This window comes from Bombina bombina, chromosome 2, assembly GCF_027579735.1.
Source record: "Bombina bombina isolate aBomBom1 chromosome 2, aBomBom1.pri, whole genome shotgun sequence".
Taxonomy (NCBI): Eukaryota; Metazoa; Chordata; class Amphibia; order Anura; family Bombinatoridae; genus Bombina; species Bombina bombina.
The window spans coordinates 787,470,903-787,488,777 of NC_069500.1; the positions used below are offsets into that span (position 1 = coordinate 787,470,903).

Genomic DNA, 17,875 nt, shown 5'->3' on the forward strand with positions numbered 1-17,875 from the left:
TTGCAATAGTGGCGCGCAGGGCGCTTTGGCTAAAATCTTGGTCGGCGGATGTGTCGTCCAAAACAAAATTGCTTAATATTCCTTTCAAAGGTAAGACCCTTTTCGGGCCGGAATTGAAGGAGATTATTTCAGACATCACTGGGTGAAAGGGCCATGCCCTCCCACAGGATAGGCCTTTCAAGGCTAAGAATAAGTCTAATTTTCGTTCCTTTCGCAATTTCAGGAACGGACCAGCTTCTAACTCTGCAGCCTCTAGACAAGAGGGTAACGCTTCCCAGCCTAAACCAGCATGGAAACCATTGCAAGGCTGGAACAAGGGAAAACAGGCCAAGAAGCCTGCTGCTGCTACCAAGACAGCATGAAGGGGTAGCCCCCGATCCGGGACCGGATCTAGTAGGGGGCAGACTTTCTCTCTTTGCTCAGGCTTGGGCAAGAGATGTTCCGGATCCCTCTGCACTAGAAATTGTCTCTGAGGGGTATCTTCTAGAATTCAAGGAACTTCCTCCAAGGGGAAGGTTCCACATGTCTCGCTTATCTTTAGACCAGATAAAGAGACAGGCATTCTTACGTTCGTAGGAGACCTATTAAAGATGGGAGTGATACACCCAGTTCCAACAGCGGAACAAGGTCTGGGTTTTTACTCAAACCTGTTTGTAGTTCCCAAAAAAGAAGGAACTTTCAGGCCAATTCTGGATTTAAAAATTCTAAACAAATTCCTCAGAGTTCCATCATTCAAAATGGAAACCATTCGGACGATTTTACCAACGATCCAGGAGGGTCAATATATGACTACCGTGGACCTAAAGGATGCATACCTGCATATTCCTATCCACAAAGATCATCATCAGTTCCTGAGGTTTGCCTTTCTGGACAAACATTACCAGTTCATGGCTCTTCCGTTCGGTTTAGCCACTGCTCCCAGAATTTTCACAAAGGTGCTAGGGTCCCTTCTAGCGGTCCTAAGGCCGAGGGGCATTGCAGTAGCACCTTACCTAGACGACATTCTAATTCAAGCGTCGTCCCTTTCCAAAGCAAGGGCTCATACAGACATTGTTTTAGCCTTTCTCAGGTCTCACGGGTGGAAGGTGAACATAGAAAAGAGTTCCCTGTCCCCGTCCACAAGGGTTCCCTTTCTGGGAACAATAATAGACTCTGTGGAAATGAAGATTTTTCTGACAGAGGTCAGAAAGTTAAAGCTTCTAAACGCTTGTCGAGTTCTTCAATCTATTCCTCAGCCCTCCATAGCTCAGTGTATAGAGGTAATAGGACTAATGGTTGCGGCAATGGACGTGGTTCCTTTTGCTCAAATTCATTTAAGACCATTGCAACTGTGCATGCTCAAACAGTGGAATGGGGATTATGCAGACTTGTCTCCCCAGATTCAAGTGGACCAGGTAACCAGAGACTCACTCCTCTGGTGGTTGGCTCAGGATCACCTGTCTCAGGGAATGAGTTTCCGCAGACCAGAGTGGATCATTGTCACGACCGACGCCAGTCTCTTAGGCTGGGGCGCGGTCTGGGGCTCCCTGAAAGCTCAGGGTCTATGGTCTCGGGAAGAGTCTCTTCTCCCGATAAACATTTTGGAACTGAGAGTGATATTCAATGCGCTCCTGGCTTGGCCTCAACTAGCGAAGGCCAGGTTCATAAGATTTCAGTCGGACAACAATCATCAGGGAGGAACAAAGAGTTCCTTGGCGATGAGAGAGGTATCCAAGATCATCAAATGGGCGGAGGATCACTCCTGCCATCTATCTGCAATTCACATCCCAGGAGTAGACAACTGGGAGGCGGATTATTTGAGTCGTCAGACTTTCCATCCGGGGGAGTGGGAACTTCACCCGGAGGTCTTTGCCCAGTTAACTCAACTATGGGGCATTCCAGATATGGACCTGATGGCGTCTCGTCAGAACTCCAAGGTTCCTCGCTACAGGTCCAGATCCAGGGATCCCAAGGCGACACTAGTAGATGCATTGGTAGCGCCTTGGTTGTTCAATCTAGCTTATGTGTTTCCACCGTTCCCTCTCCTTCCCAGGCTTGTAGCCAGGATCAAACAGGAGAAGGCCTCAGTGATTCTAATAGCTCCTGCATGGCCACGCAGGACTTGGTATGCAGACCTGGTGAATATGTCATTGGCTACACCATGGAAGCTACCTTTGAGGCAGGATCTTCTAGTACAAGGTCCATTCGAACATCCAAATCTAGTTTCTCTGCAACTGACTGCTTGGAAATTGAACGCTTGATTCTATCTAAGCGTGGGTTTTCAGATTCGGTTATAGATACTCTGGTTCAGGCCAGAAAACCTGTGACTAGGAAAATTTACCATAAGATATGGCAAAAATATATCTGTTGGTGCGATTCCAAGGGTTACTCTTGGAGTAAAATTAGAATTCCTAGGATACTTTCCTTTCTCCAAGAGGGTTTGGATAAAGGTTTGTCAGCTAGTTCTCTAAAAGGACAGATATCTGCTCTGTCTGTCTTGTTGCACAAATGTCTGGCAGCCGTGCCAGATGTACAGGCGTTTGTACAGGCATTAGTTAGAATCAAGCCTGTCTACAGACCTATGACTCCTCCATGGAGTCTAAATTTAGTTCTTTCAGTTCTTCAAGGGGTTCCGTTTGAACCTTTGCATTCCATAGATATTAAATTACTATCTTGGAAAGTTCTGTTTTTGGTTGCTATTTCTTCTGCTAGAAGAGTTTCCGAATTGTCTGCTTTGCAGTGTACTTCACCCTATCTGGTATTCCATACAGATAAGGTAGTTTTACGTACTAAGCCTGGTTTTCTTCCAAAGGTGGTTTCCAATAGGAATATTAACCAGGAAATAGTTGTTCCTTCTCTGTGTCCGAATCCAGTTTCAAAGAAGGAACGTTTGTTACATAACTTAGATGTAGTTCGTGCTTTAAAATTCTATTTAGAAGCAACAAAGGATTTCAGACAGACATCTTCTTTGTTTTTCGTCTATTCTGGTAAGAGGAGAGGTCAGAAAGCTACTGCTACCTCTCTTTCCTTTTGGCTAAAAAGCATCATCCGTTTGGCCTATGAGACTGCCGGCCGGCAGCCTCCTGAACGAATTACAGCTCACTCTACTAGAGCTGTGGCTTCCACTTGGGCCTTCAAGAATGAGGCTTCTGTTGAACAGATCTGTAAGGCAGCGACTTGGTCTTCTCTGCATACTTTTGCCAAATTTTACAAATTCGATACTTATGCTTCTTCGGAGGCTGTTTTTGGGAGAAAGGTTTTGCAAGCTGTGGTGCCTTCCGTTTAGGTTACCTGACTTGTTCCCTCCCTTCATCTGTGTCCTAAAGCTTTGGTATTGGTTCCCACAAGTAAGGATGAAGCCGTGGACCGGACACACCAATGTAGGAGAAAACAGAATTTATGTTTACCTGATAAATTTCTTTCTCCTACAGTGTGTCCGGTCCACGGCCCACCCTGGCTTTTAGTCAGGTTTAAAATTTTTATTTTTCTGTACACTACAGTCACCACGGCACCTTATAGTTTCTCCTTTTTCTCCTAACCGTCGGTCGAATGACTGGGGGGCGGAGCCAGAGGGGAGCTATATGGACAGCTTTTGCTGTGTGCTCTCTTTGCCATTTCCTGTAGGGAATGAGAATATCCCACAAGTAAGGATGAAGCCGTGGACCGGACACACCGTAGGAGAAAGAAATTTATCAGGTAAACATAAATTCTGTTTTTAAATATGAGAAAGGAAAAAATACACAAAGGGATGTGTCACAATATACTTATTTATTTTTTAAGATTAACTAAAGCTATTTATTGTGTGTTATTATAAATATTGAAAGAAATCAACAAAACAAAGGCGTTTCTTCAGCTGTCAAATTATAACTTAAAAGAAAAGTAATGAAGAGGAATATCTGCTGCTACTTTTGACATAAAACATTTAATTATTGCACTCAAACATGAATTTCTTTCTTAAGACACAGTGATTTCACTGAATCATCAATTATTGTTGGGAATATCACTCCTGGCCAGCAGGAGGAGGCAAAGAGCACCCAGCAAAGCTTTTAAGTATCACTTCCCTTCCCACAACCCCCAGTCATTCTCTTTGCCTTCAGCGCAAGGAGGAGGTGAAGTTTAGGTGTAAGATTCTTTTATCAAGATTTTTTTATTTTAAAGTCAGAGCAGGCTTGCTCTGATCTTCCCTATCTGCTGGGTTTAGCTGTACTCCACGCTAGTCTCTTCAGTAGGGCTGTGGTAGCTTTTGAGCAGTCAGGAACTTGTGGGGTGGGCCACACTTATTTTTCCTGACAAGTTGCTGCCCACTTACAGAATACCAGATTAGGCTTACTCGGTTTCTTCTTCGATCCATAGGTCTCTGTGGGGAGTGGCTTCCTACCATACCAGTGAGATGTCCTCCTGTCGGATAGAGGTGCAGATAAGTGCCATTTTTGAACAATTTATTCAGAGTTCCTGGCACTTGAGTAAGTTCTCAAGAACAAGGGGTCATGAGCTCAAGCTAAAGGGTAGTAGATTCAGGAGTAATTTGAGGAAGCACTTCTTTACAGAAAGAGTGATTGATTTATGGAATAAACTTCCTCAAGAGCAGGGTCGGCTCCAGAATGAATGAAATGGGGGGGCATTTTTTTTTAACGAGGGGGCACACATTTACAAAGCATGTATGAGAGTCAAAATAAGAGCAGACCTACATATTCTGCAGGAAAGTGGCTGGCTTATCCCCCACTATTAACATTTGGAGAATATGTGCTAAATCACTAGGTAAAAGAATGAAGTCTAAATCCTATGCAGTGCACTAAAACAGAGCCATTAAACTTGAGACCCCCCAGTGCAATAGCTCCTTAAAAACAATTCACCCCTTAACCACCATGATCCAAAACCCTTAAACTCATTCTCAAATCTCAATCATGTCCCCTAAACAGCCATTCACCCCAAACCCCCCTATGCAATTAACTCCTTTGTTTGCAATAGTAGTGAGGATACTAGGTTTTCAGGTACTGGAAATTTTGTAGATTAGATTTAGCTATACCTGTTTCACAATAACGAATGGATATCAGGCTACTTAATACAACCTATGTACTGTGAACCTTTAAGAACCTATAAGAATATGATTGTATCATATAAATATAAGTCTATAAATGGCTACCGGCTTCTATCGATGCCTCAAAAGTGCACTGTGAACTTAGGCCCGGCACAGTGCACTTTTTGAGGCATCGATAAAAGCCGGTAGCCATTTATAGACTTATATTTATATGATACAATCATATTCTGATCATAGTCTATTGATGCAACCTCACAGTTCGGCAGCTAACTCTGCCCCCAGCATGCAGCATTACATAACAGTTCATTATTTTATTTATTATTTTTAAAGTGTATATATATATATATATATATATATATATACACACACACATACATATATATATATATATATATATATATATATATATATATACACACACATATATATATACACATTTACACATACATAGTATACACACACATATTTACACATACACACACATTTACACCCACATACTCATGCACACATACTTACACACACATTTATACACAATACACATACATACAAAAACACACACACATGATGGTTGGTTTCGGGGTAGAGGAGGAGACTCCTAAGACTACCTGCTGGCTGGGTAATAGAAGCACATTAACAGTCAGAAATTGACTGAAACAAGCAGCAGCCTATGCGCAGCTCCTCTCATGCAACTGCTCCACCTGACTGGGTAGGGGCCCTAAGCAGAATGACAGAACAGGGCCCCTACCCAGAACAAAAAATACTTCAAAGAAATGGGCCAATGCACCATGAGCACAGATATACATCCACACTCACAGATATATATATATATATATACACATACACACATTATATATATATATATAAATATATATATATATATATATATATATATAAACACACACATACAAACAGTACACAGATACACACACATACAAGACACACACAGTACACAAATACAGACACACACAGTACACAGATATACACACACGTACACACATATACACACACGTACACACAGATACAGACACACACACAGTACACAGATACAGACACACACAGTACACAGATACAGACACACACAGTACACAGATACACACATGTACACACAGTACACAGATACACACACACAGTACACAGATACACACATGTACACACAGATACAGACACACAGTACACAGATACACACACAGATACAGACACACAATATACAGATATACACACAGATACAGACACATACAGTACACAGATACACACACACTTCAACAGTACGCATAGATACACATACCTCAAATTTGTCCTGTTTTTTTCCACTGCCCTAAAAATACTGGAATGTATTGGCAGATCTACATGAGCTCCTGCAGTGATCCATAAATCACTGCGTAGAATGTTGCAATCTAGCATTTCTAGGGCAGTGGGGAGGCAGGAAAAATTGGAGGAAAATAGGCAAATCAAATAATGAAAAAAACATTGTCAGTAAATTGTCAGTAAAATTCCTATATATTCATGTCCCTTTAATGAAATGCTCTAATCCAGTAATACATATTTTACAAATTGACACCTTTTACTTAAATCAACTAAAGCTACAATAAAATATGTTTTTCTGTTTGTAACCTATAAATAATTAATCTTGTGCCAGAGTGCTGTCAGATGTAGGCTCACTAGTGTTTATTTAAAGGGCAGTGTATGTTCACTTAAAGTAATATTTTTATTGTTAAGCTTTAATGGTGATAGTTTTCTTCTACATTAAAAAACAAAAATATTGAAATAAAGGGGAAAGAGGAAAGAAATGGAAAGAGGAAAGAAAAGGAGAGAGATGATAAAAAGTGAAGGGGTAATGGCATAGAGAGAGACAGGAGGTGAGATAGTGAAAGAGAGATGAGGAGGAAAGAAGAAGAAAAAAAGAGGGAGAGTAGAGAAAAAGAATAGAAATATTTTTCCCTGTTATGCAACACATTTATACAGTGTCCTGAACAGAGACAAACACTAAGCAGCCCTTCTGCTCTAGGAGGGGTTAAAAGGCTGTGACCTGCTGTGAACTGCAGCACACACACACACAAAAACTTATTTATTGCTGACCTCTGCCCCTCTCTTACCTCATTTCTTTCATGTGGCTGATCACTGTTAGCTGCCTCTAAGCAAAAGAACCGCGCTTGGGCAGGAAGAAGGGGGAGAGAAGGGAGGGGACAGACAGGAAGTGCTGCTATAATTCAGGGAAATAGCTACAGAACAGCACACTGAATGTGCTGCTTATTACAACTTCCCCCATTCTGTCCAGGGTGCTTTTTCAGTTCCTCAGAGGCTCCCACAATCGCACTACAGAACAGATTGCAAAACGGCACAGGCAGCCAGCAGTCTGCAGTTAGAGTCTAATAAAAAAAAAAAACTCTTTGCACTGCAGCAGCCCTGTGTTTTGAGGGGGCACAGCATTCCATTTGGGTGGGCATTGCCCCCCAAAGCCCCCCCTTGGAGCCGACCCTGCTCAAGAGGTAGTAGCAACAAACACTGTGGGGGACTTTAAAAATGCATGGGACAAGCATAGGGCTATCCTACGAACTAGATAAGTTTATACTGTTAGGTAAGGTGGGGCAGACTTGCTGGGCCTATGGCTCTTATCTGCCGTCAATATCTATGTTTCTATGTTTCTATGTTTCTCTGCATCGCTATGGGGGTAAGTTATCCTGAGGCCAGGATACATTGGACAAGTTGCAAGGCTCTGCTATGTTACAGTGTGTGAGAGATTTTTAAAAGTAAAAAGCTTTTTATTTATGTAACTTTTTTTATTATTGGTGGCTTAGTGTTTTAAACTTCTGGGATCAGACGTTATTTGCTTAGGAGGGGGCAGACTCTACAAAAAAATGTATTTTCTTCGGTCCGTTTATCTGCCATTATGTGACATCAAAGGGGTGAAGCTCTTCTCCGGCTTCAGAGCGCACTGTAACTTTTGCACCCTTTCCCTGTTCTTAACTGCATTATCTAAAGATTTTTTGTTATAGGTGAACTGTTTATAAAAGGGGGAGGCTTTCTGGTTTAGTTGCGGTTTTGTTACTAAGCCAACCTTCTCTCAGGAGGATTTTGTTCAGGCAATGCCACAATCTCCTCCTCAAGTACCCCAAGTATATTTACAGTCTCTAGCAGTGCCCTGCAGTTCCTCACAGATTCTTGATGGAATTTTTTTGAAGGCAGAGATTGCTGCCCAGGTGTCCTCAGCAGTATCTGAGGCGCTAGCTGCCATTCCCTTATTGCAGGGGAAACATAAGAGGAAGTCTAGAGAATCAGATAGTAAGGCATCAGATCCTGTACAAGCTAAGCAGGTTGCTCTTTCCCATAAGTCGGAAGAGGAGGATACTTTGGTAGCCTCTGGGTGAAATCTCAGATTCAGATAGTGTAATTCCTGCTTCTGATGCTGAATTGGTTTCCTTCAGGTTTAAGCTGGAGTACCTCTGTGTTCTATTAAAGGAGGTTTTAGCTACCTTGGGTGACTTTAGTAAATTAAATAGATATTTTAATGTCCCCTCTCCTGGAGAGGTATTTCCTGTACCAGACCGTGCCATGGAAATTATTACTCGGGAATGGGAGAGACCAGGGATACCTTTTCCCCCCTCCCATGTCTTTAAGAAAATGTTTCCAGTGGCCGACTCCATAAGGGAGTCGTGGAAGGGGCGATTTCCACTTTGGCAAAGAGAACTACTATTCCTATTGAGGACAGTTGTTCCTTAAAAGATCCTATGGATAAAAAGCTGGAGGCCCTTTTAATTAAAATGTATACTCATCAGGGTTTACAATGGCAACCAGCGGTGTGCATTGCCACAGTAACCAGTGCGGCAGCCTATTGGTTTGACGCCCTGTCTGAATCTCTTCAAGCGGAAACTCCTTTGGAGGAGATTCAGGATTGGATTGACCTGTAGGGGGTGCTGTAGGCAGCATGTGGGACAAACGACACAGGCTTTGAAAGATAGATTTTTGGAGCATCTTCGTTCCATTGAGGACCCTTTGTCCATGACTCCCATCTCCTTTTCTTTCAAAAGAGAGCATAACTCTGATAATTCCCTGTTAGCATTACAAGGTATCCAGCTGATCCCTAGACACCCAAGGGGTGGAAATAGAGGAGTAATTCTCAGTCAAAGAGAAGTGTTTAGGATTTTTCAGTTGGATACCAGAATGCCAACAGGACTAAACTCTGAATGACGTTAAAATTTTTGTAGATTTAAAATGATTATGATTCATTGTCACTTATTATGCAGTCTTTGCATTAGCCTGTATGTCAAAACGTGAAGCTTTACAATAGCATTGTTACATTTAATTTATTACATTATTTAGGTTGTTTTTGATATACAGTAGCTATAACACTTACCTGTTTAATGAATTCCACATTTTGATTGGATTATTATAATATGGGATTTGTTTTTAGCCTTTAAATAGCAGTGAATTGTGGGTGATTTTATGGTCATTGAAAAAGTAATGTCTGTATAGATGAAACGCGTTTGACCAATTGCTTGGCCTGTCTTTTTCCCCATTTGAATACCAGCGCTGTGATATATTTTATGATTTCCGCAGCTACGGAGTAATAAACACGGCGGTTCTTCATCCTCTTGAGTTAAGGACTCTTCTTTGTACCTGTCGACTGCAGAGTGCTTTGATTGTTGTACCTGGTCAGAATCAGGCCTGTATTCAAATCAGTTGCTCTGCCTTGGAGCCTTAACCTTGTTCTTAATGTTTTACAGCTGGCTCAGTTTGAGCCTATGCATTCCATAGATATTAAGTTGTTATCTTGGAAGGTTTTGTTTCTTACCGCTATTTCTTCTGCTCGGAGGATTTCCAAACTTTCAGCTTTGCAGTGTGATTCTCTTTATCTCATGTTTCATTCAGATAAGGCAGTTCTCTGTACCAAGTTTGGTTTTCTTCCTAAGGTTGTTTCGGATAGAAATATTAATCAGGAAATTGTTGTTCCTTCTCTCTGTCCTAATCCTTCTCATAAAGAACGTTTGTTGCACAACTTAGACATTGTGCAGGCTCTTAAATTCTATCTGCAGGCTACAAAGGACTTTCGTCAGTCTTCTGCATTGTTTGTTTGCTTTTCTGGAAAACGTAAGGGCCAGAAAAGCTACTGCCACTACTCTTTCTCTCTGGTTGGGAAGTGTTATTTGTATGGCTTATGAGACTGCTGGACAGCAGCCTCCTAAGAGAATTACAGCTCACTCTACTAGGGCTGTGTCTTCTTCTTGGGCTTCAGATTTGTAAGGCTGCTACTTGGTCTTCTTTGCACACTTTTTTAAAATTCTATAAATTTGATACTTTTGCCTCGGCTGAGGCTTCTTTTGGGAGAAAGGTTCTGCAAGCAGTGGTGCCTTCTGTTTAGGTTACCTGTCTTGCCCTCCCTAATCATCCGTGTCCTCTAGCTTGGGTATTGATTCCCAACAGTAATTGATGATTCTGTGGGCTTATTTCTTGACACGGTGAGTCCACGGCCCTCCCCGTTTTTTCAGACAGTTTTTTTTATATAAGCCTCAGGCACCTCTGCAGCTTGTGTTATTTCCTTTCTCTCCTTTTCCTTCAGACTGGGGGTTGCGGGAAGGGAAGTGACACTTAACAACTTTGCAGTGGTGCTCTTTGCTTCCTCCTGCTGGCCAGGAGTGATATTCCCAACAGTAATTGATGATTCCGTGGACTCACCGTGTCAAGAAATAAATAAATTGATCAGGTAAGCATAAATATTTTTTTTTTCTTGGTGCCCCTGTGCGCAAATATCTCAGACTTTGTGCAAAAGAAAATAGCACACATTGGTTACATGTAGTTGTAAGCTCTTCAGAGTACAGTCATCCTATATATATTTTCAACAAAAGATACAAAGAGAACAAAGAAAAAGTGATAATAGAAGTAAATAAGAAAGTTGTTTAAAATGACATGTTCTATCTGAATCATGAAATAAAAAGTTTGGGTTTCATATCCCTTTCGTTCTCTTGGTATCCTATCTTGAAAATGATACCTAGGTAGGCTCAGGATCAGCAGTTCACTACTGGGATCTAGCTGCTGATTGGTGGCTGCACTTTATATACCTGTTGTCATTGGCTCAGCCATTGTCTTCAACTAGCTCCAAGAAGTGCATTGCTGCCCCTTTAACTAAAGGATACCAAGAAAATGAATAATATATATTATCTATTATATTATATTTTATATATACTGTATATATATATATATATATATATATATATATATATTATATATATATATATATATATATCTATATATATATATATATATATATATATATATATATATATATATATATATATATATATTGGAAGGTTGTTTTAAACTATCTAAATCATAAAATAAACATTTTGAGTTCTATGTCCCTTTAACTTTGTAACAAATTAGTTACACCTCATCTCGCACGTTCTTCAGTTGTATGTCCGAGAAATAGAACGTAGAAGCTACTATGAAGCGCACGCTGAGCCTGAAGAGAAAGTGTTGTTTCAAAGCATTCATTTATGTCATAAATATGTCACAGCTGTGACCACAATCCAAAGGGCTAAAAATACTATTAAAGGGACAGTCAAGTAAAAAAAAAACTTTCATGATTTAAATAGGGCATGTAATTTTAAACAACTTTCCAGTTTACTTTTATTACCAATTTTACTTTGTTCTCTTGGTATTCTTAGTTGAAAGCTAAATCTAGGAGGTATATATGCTAATTTCTTAGACCTTGAAAGGCCACCTCTAATCTGAAAGCATTTTGACCGTTTTTCACCACTAGAGGGAGTTAGTTCATGTGTTTCATATAGATAACATTGAGCTCAGGCACGTGAAGCTCCTAGGAGCAAGCACTGATTGGCTAAAAATGCAAGTCTGTCAAAAGAACTGAAATAAGGGGGCAGTTTGCAGAGCCATAGATACAAGGTAATCACAGAGGTAAAAAGTATATTATAACTGTGTTGGTTATGCAAAATTGGGGAATGGGTAATAAAGGGATTATCTACCTTTTTAAACAACAAAAATTCTGGTGTTTACTGTCCCTTTAAGACAAGTATATTTGTAAGCTATGTATCATTAATAAGTGTAGAGAATTTATCTAATATTTCTTTCTTACATCTTCTCCAGCCCTTTATGTCCCCTCGCTATCCAGGTGGCCCGCGACCTTCCCTCAGAATGCCAAATCAAGTATGTGCACAATCATTTTAATATCTTGTTTATTTTTATTGTCTGTTTTTGTTTTCTACAGAGATGGCATTTTTATGCACAGCTTTAAATAGATTTATGGATTTGCATAAAACTGTCATTTGATATATTGAAATGTAAAAACAGAAGACAGATCTCAGTAATCTAACTTGCCTTTAATAATTATGTTTTTTTATGCTATTTAGCCCCCAGTTGGAGTTCCAGGTTCACAACCACTGCTGCCAAACTCTATGGACCCCACAAGACCACAAGGTATGTTTTTGTTGTTTTGTAGTCATGTGACCTGTGACATATGTCGACTTCTCTAGCACAAATTATTTTACCTTTATTTGTGGTACATGTCAATCTGAATTCAGTATTCTAATGCTGTGTTGGTAAACTATCAAATTACAGTGAATATCCTAGGACACTTGAATGAGAAATTAAAGGACTGTCAGAAAATTCCATAAATGGGACATTAAGGCTTGACTTTAGAATTTATGGGTAGAACTACCATTGGTGCAGCAGGTGCAGTTTCACCAGGGCCCAAGTGCTGAGGGGGGCCCATAGTAGCCAGTCAATATATAGGGGTAGATTTATCATACCCCGGGTGGACATGATTCGCTATAGCGAATTATATCCCCCCTGCATCGCTAAATGCCGACAGCATACGCTATTGGCATTTAACATTGCACAAGCAGTTCTGGTGAACTACTTGTGCAATGCCGCCCCTTGTAGATTTGTAGCCAATCGGCCACTAGCAGGGGGTGTCAATCAACCGGATTGCATAGGATTGGGCGGATTGATGTCCGCAGTCTCAGAGGCGGCGGACGAGTTAAGGAACAGCGGTCTTAAGGCCTGAAGACTCGTGCGGAAACAGATGTATTCAGGGCCATTCGGCCTTTGATAAATCTGCCCCATAGGCTTGTGCAGAATTATTACTTAAAGGTACAGTAAATGTAAAAAATAATGTTACATAATTCTGCACATTGTGCAGAATTATGTAACATTATCTTAGCAACAGCTTTAAAAATCTAAAGAATTGATAGATTTTAGCCATTAAAGTTGCACTTACCTGGTCTCTTCTCCAGGATCTTCTGATCGTGTCTTCTGTTTCAAAATCTCTTGGCTGGTGCACTGTCTAATCACAGACCAGAGTTAGAGCACGCTACATTCAGTTCAATAGCGTGATTGGGCGCGCTGCGATTAGACAGCGCACCCGCAAAGTAATTTTTGAAACAGAAGACATGATCAGGAGATCCTGGAAAGGAGACCAGGTAAGTGTAACTTTGACGGCTAAAATCTATAAAATCTTTAGATTTTTAAAGCTGTCGAGAAGATAGTGCAGAATTATATAACATTATTTTTCACATTTACTGTGCCTTTAATACTGAGTTAACTTTGAGGGGCTCCAAAAAATTTTTTGCACCAGGGCCCTCTATTAGGTAGGTCAACTACGGGAACATTTACTGCAATCCATAAATACATTATATATTTTTTATACTCACTGTTTTAATTGCAATTCAAATGACAATGAGTTTGTGTAGCTCTACACCACAGTGGCCCATAGCATAAAACAGTGCTGTTGGACAGTACAGCCAATAGAAAGCCTTCTGTGTCCTGCTTCAGTCTTGTCATATGCACAACATTTTTATTGTGACGGAATTTCTGTAGGATACACAGCTATTGTATAATCACTTGTGCTACTAATAGCCCCAAGAGTTTCCATGTGATACAAAGGATGGGTTTTAGCAAAAGTTTGATATCCATATAAATAAAGATGTGCGGAGTTACAGACCTATAATACAGTATATATTACAACTGAAGACCTGTAAGCAGATTTGGATTCTCTTCCACATAATTTAACTTAAAAAAAAATCCATGTACAGGGTAATGTAGAATGTTGTTGAAAAATGTCAATGCACTTTTCATCTTCAGCAGAAGCTTATATAACTAGAGAGTCTGACATTTGTAAAGGAGAGTCATATGCCATCTTATATGCCACCATATTTCTTCTATTACAATATTTTTTCTATTTCTTGGACTTTAGCTTAGAGAATATTTGAATCATCAGCTTAGTAAAGTAGCACTTTCTCATATTTATCCCAAGCTCTCTGGTAACAAAAGGGTTTGACGCTAAATTTGCTTAAAGGTACAGTTTACTCAATTGTTCTCCCCTTTAATTTGTTCCAAATAATCCACTTTACCTGCTGGAGTGTATTAAATTGTTTACAAGTATTTCCTTTACCCTTATATTGGCATTTTAAATAGTTGAATAGTTCTGGCCTTAGGTCCAAGCTATAGAAAAGCTGTGTAAACACAGCCAGCAGAAGAAATTACACTCCCAGTGCGGTATAATTTTCCATTGTTCTCTCCAAGTATAAGATAAAGAAGCATGTATATGTACACAGTGTGATAAAGTAATTCGATTTTTGATTATACCTACAAGTTTAACCCATTTTATTAGGTTGTGGCTTCAAAACACAAAATCAGCTATTTCATATACACAAACATTAAAAAGCAAATTCAAATATATTTTATACTCTGCAGTTGGTAAAAAAAGTATTTGGAAACACATTAAAGGAAAAACAATTTTACAGTATACTGTCGCTTTAACACCTTGACTGCTGAGTATGCTTTCCCTAGAAACATAAATTCATAATATTAATTTACAATGTATTCTCTCAAGGTATATTAATGTATGCTTGTGTGATTTAGGGCTCATTAGTTATGGGCGTACATGAGGACAGAGCACAGGAGTAACAACCGTGTCATTGAGATCAGGGCTGAGTTGTACTGGAGATTTTTAGAGCAGACTTGTTCCTGAGCACTCCCCAGGTGGGCTTCATTCACAGTTTAGGAAAGCGTGTACGGGGAATCCTAAGTAGTTGAATTCAAATCTTGGATCACTGCTATAACACCATATGGCGACTTTAGCTCTGCTTGAGAGGAGATAAAATAAGATACAAAGGGGACAATACACTACATTGTCTGTATAGAGTTTTTTTTTAGGCTTCAAGCAGTATAGTAGTCGCTTCAGTTTTAGCCACTATCTTATTTATTTTGCGATATCAAGAGTATCCCATATGGTTGTAAATACTAAGGGTGTTGTGCTACTGCACTCACAGCCTGTAAATATGCATACTTACATATGTCGATCAGTATCTACTGTTTCTCAGAAATGGGTTGTTTTCATTCTTGTTAGTTTTGGTACCTTTTTATGTTACCATGGGCATCCACAATGGTAAGAAATTGAAATGCCTTGATCATACGATCAGTGACAAATGCATTAAGAGAGAGCTGCGTATACAACATAAGCTACATATCAGTTCAAAATGGTGGTTCATTGGCACAGAAATGTGTGTTCTTTTGATTGGATATAAAAAGTATAATTCCTATGATAGCATTGGTTCTATATTGTCCCAGATTCTCATGCATATCACTATTATCTTAGTGCTCACTGTAATGTCTACATGAAATATTTGAGTTGAGCTCTTTTCAAGGTGTTTTACACCAGATAATCATTCTACATATGAGCTTCTCCCCACCGAGCTCTAAACCCCCACCATGTACTTTTAAATGATCACTACTGCATATTTGTGATAGAGAGATTATTAAAGGGACAGTCTACACCAGAATTTTTATTGTTTTAAAAGATAGATAATCCCTTTATTACCCATTCCCCAGTTTTGTATAACCAACACAGTTATAATAATATACTTTTAACCTCTGTGATTATCTTGTATCTAAGCCTCTGCAAACTGCCCCTTTTTTCAGTTCTTTTGACAGACTTGCAGACTAGCCAATCAGTGCCTGCTCCCAGATAACTTCACGTGCACGAGCACAGTGTTATCTATATGAAATACGTGAACTAACACCCTCTAGTGGTGAAAAACTGTTAAAATGCAATCTGAAAAGAGGTGGGCTTCAAGGTCTAAGAAATTAGCATATGAACCTCCTAGGTTAAGCTTTCAACTAAGAATACCAAGAGAACAAAGCAAAATTGGTGATAAAAGTAAATTGGAAAATTGTTTAAAATGACATGCTCTATCTGAATCACGAAAGTTTATTTTGGCCTAGACTGTCCCTTTAAGGGCATGGGAGAGAAGCATTACAGGTGTTTTGTGGTGTGAAATAGACAGTGGTTTCTGAGGGTAAAATTACATTATTTCCTGCTTAAAGGGAAAGTCAACACCAAATTGTTATTGTTTAAAAAGATAGATAATGCCTTTATATACTTTATAACATGTAAACCTCTAAATATCTGCCTGTTTCTAAACCATTATAGACAGACTCTTATCACATGCTTTTGTATTTGCTTTTCACAACAAGAGACTGATAGTTCATGTGGGCCATATAGATAACATTGTGCTCTCTCCCGTGGAGTTGTGCAGGACACAGCACTAATTGGCTAAAGTGCAAGTCAGTAGATAATAAATAAATAGCCATGTGATCAGGGGGCTGTCAAAAGAGGCGGAGATACAAGATAATCACAGAGGTAAAAAGTATATTAATATAGCCATGTTGGTTTTGCAAAACTGGGGAATGAGTAATAAAGGGATTATCCATCTTTTTAAACAATAAAACATTTGAGTTGACTGTCCCTTTAATAAAATAGGATATGCCACATGAGAAACCTTTTAGGGCCACATTCATCCCCAGGCTATAAATTGCCCTTTCACTGCCCATATTGCTCAATATGCAACACCAGGTTTGTTAAAGATACATGGAAACTTCTCTAAATAAGTCAAGTATTTAACCTCTTGCATACCAGAGAGGGCTACAACACATTGTTCCTGACATCCAAGGGGCTTCATTAGAGTCTTCCATATCATAAGATCATAGACAAACAAAAAAATCTGGATTATTATGTGTCAAGTGAGACTTGCTTTGCACATTAGCACTTTTTTTCCTTCTTTTAAAATCTCCCATGCATTTCTTGCTCTTGTTCCTCATTGTTCTGTTTGCTATGAAAAAAAAGTTATAATTTTTTTCTTGTTTGGTGTTATTGACAAAATAATTGCCATAAGTAACACAGTGCATTAGCTAGGTGTGCTATTCTTTATATGGCCGAGGCAGTGGGTACACTTGTGTGTAATACTTGTCCTGCAAAAAATTCTTATGCTTTCTGCCTCTTCTGGATCAATGCCTCTATTTACCTTAGTTGTACTGAAGCGGTCGGTAAGGAGCTCCAAATCTTAAACTGACAATGCATGGGCATTTAATCTTCTATTTAATCTGATTATAGCATCAAAAATGACACTGCATCTCCAATATCTTAAAACTGTCATAAGAGAATTTAGTAAAAGCATCTTATAAGCAACATCTCTTAGAAGATAATAAAACAAATGTATTGGAAATTACACAACTATTAGTGGTTGCACAAAATGTCATTTGTAAACCAAATCTATCCATTCCAATGTAGAGAAAATGGAATTTCCCAGCAAATCATTTGTTTTAAATGAATATTCATAGTCATAAAAATAATAGTACATTTATTTTTTTGTGTGTGCTGTTCTTATCAATTCATTTGTTAAATTCAACTATGTTTTTAACAGGCAGAAATGATGTAGCTACAGAATGAAGTGAGAGTTTGCTATCACACAAGCAAAAAATGCACCAGGCGGACTCTTGTCAATAATTCTGTCACGTTTATTGACACAGCATGTTGACATTACAGTTTTGCTTTTTGGGACAACTTTA

At 39.3% G+C, this 17,875-nt stretch overlaps 1 protein-coding gene across 1 annotated transcript in view; it reads left to right on the plus strand.

Moving 5' to 3' along the window:
• SSBP4 (single stranded DNA binding protein 4) overlaps positions 1-17,875 on the plus strand; it is a 598,177-nt gene that overhangs the window by 538,571 nt on the left and 41,731 nt on the right. Inside the window, exons 8-9 of the mRNA XM_053702958.1 lie at positions 12,116-12,175; positions 12,379-12,445. Coding sequence (XP_053558933.1) covers positions 12,116-12,175; positions 12,379-12,445 — 127 coding nt within the window. The remainder of the gene's footprint in view (positions 1-12,115; positions 12,176-12,378; positions 12,446-17,875) is intronic.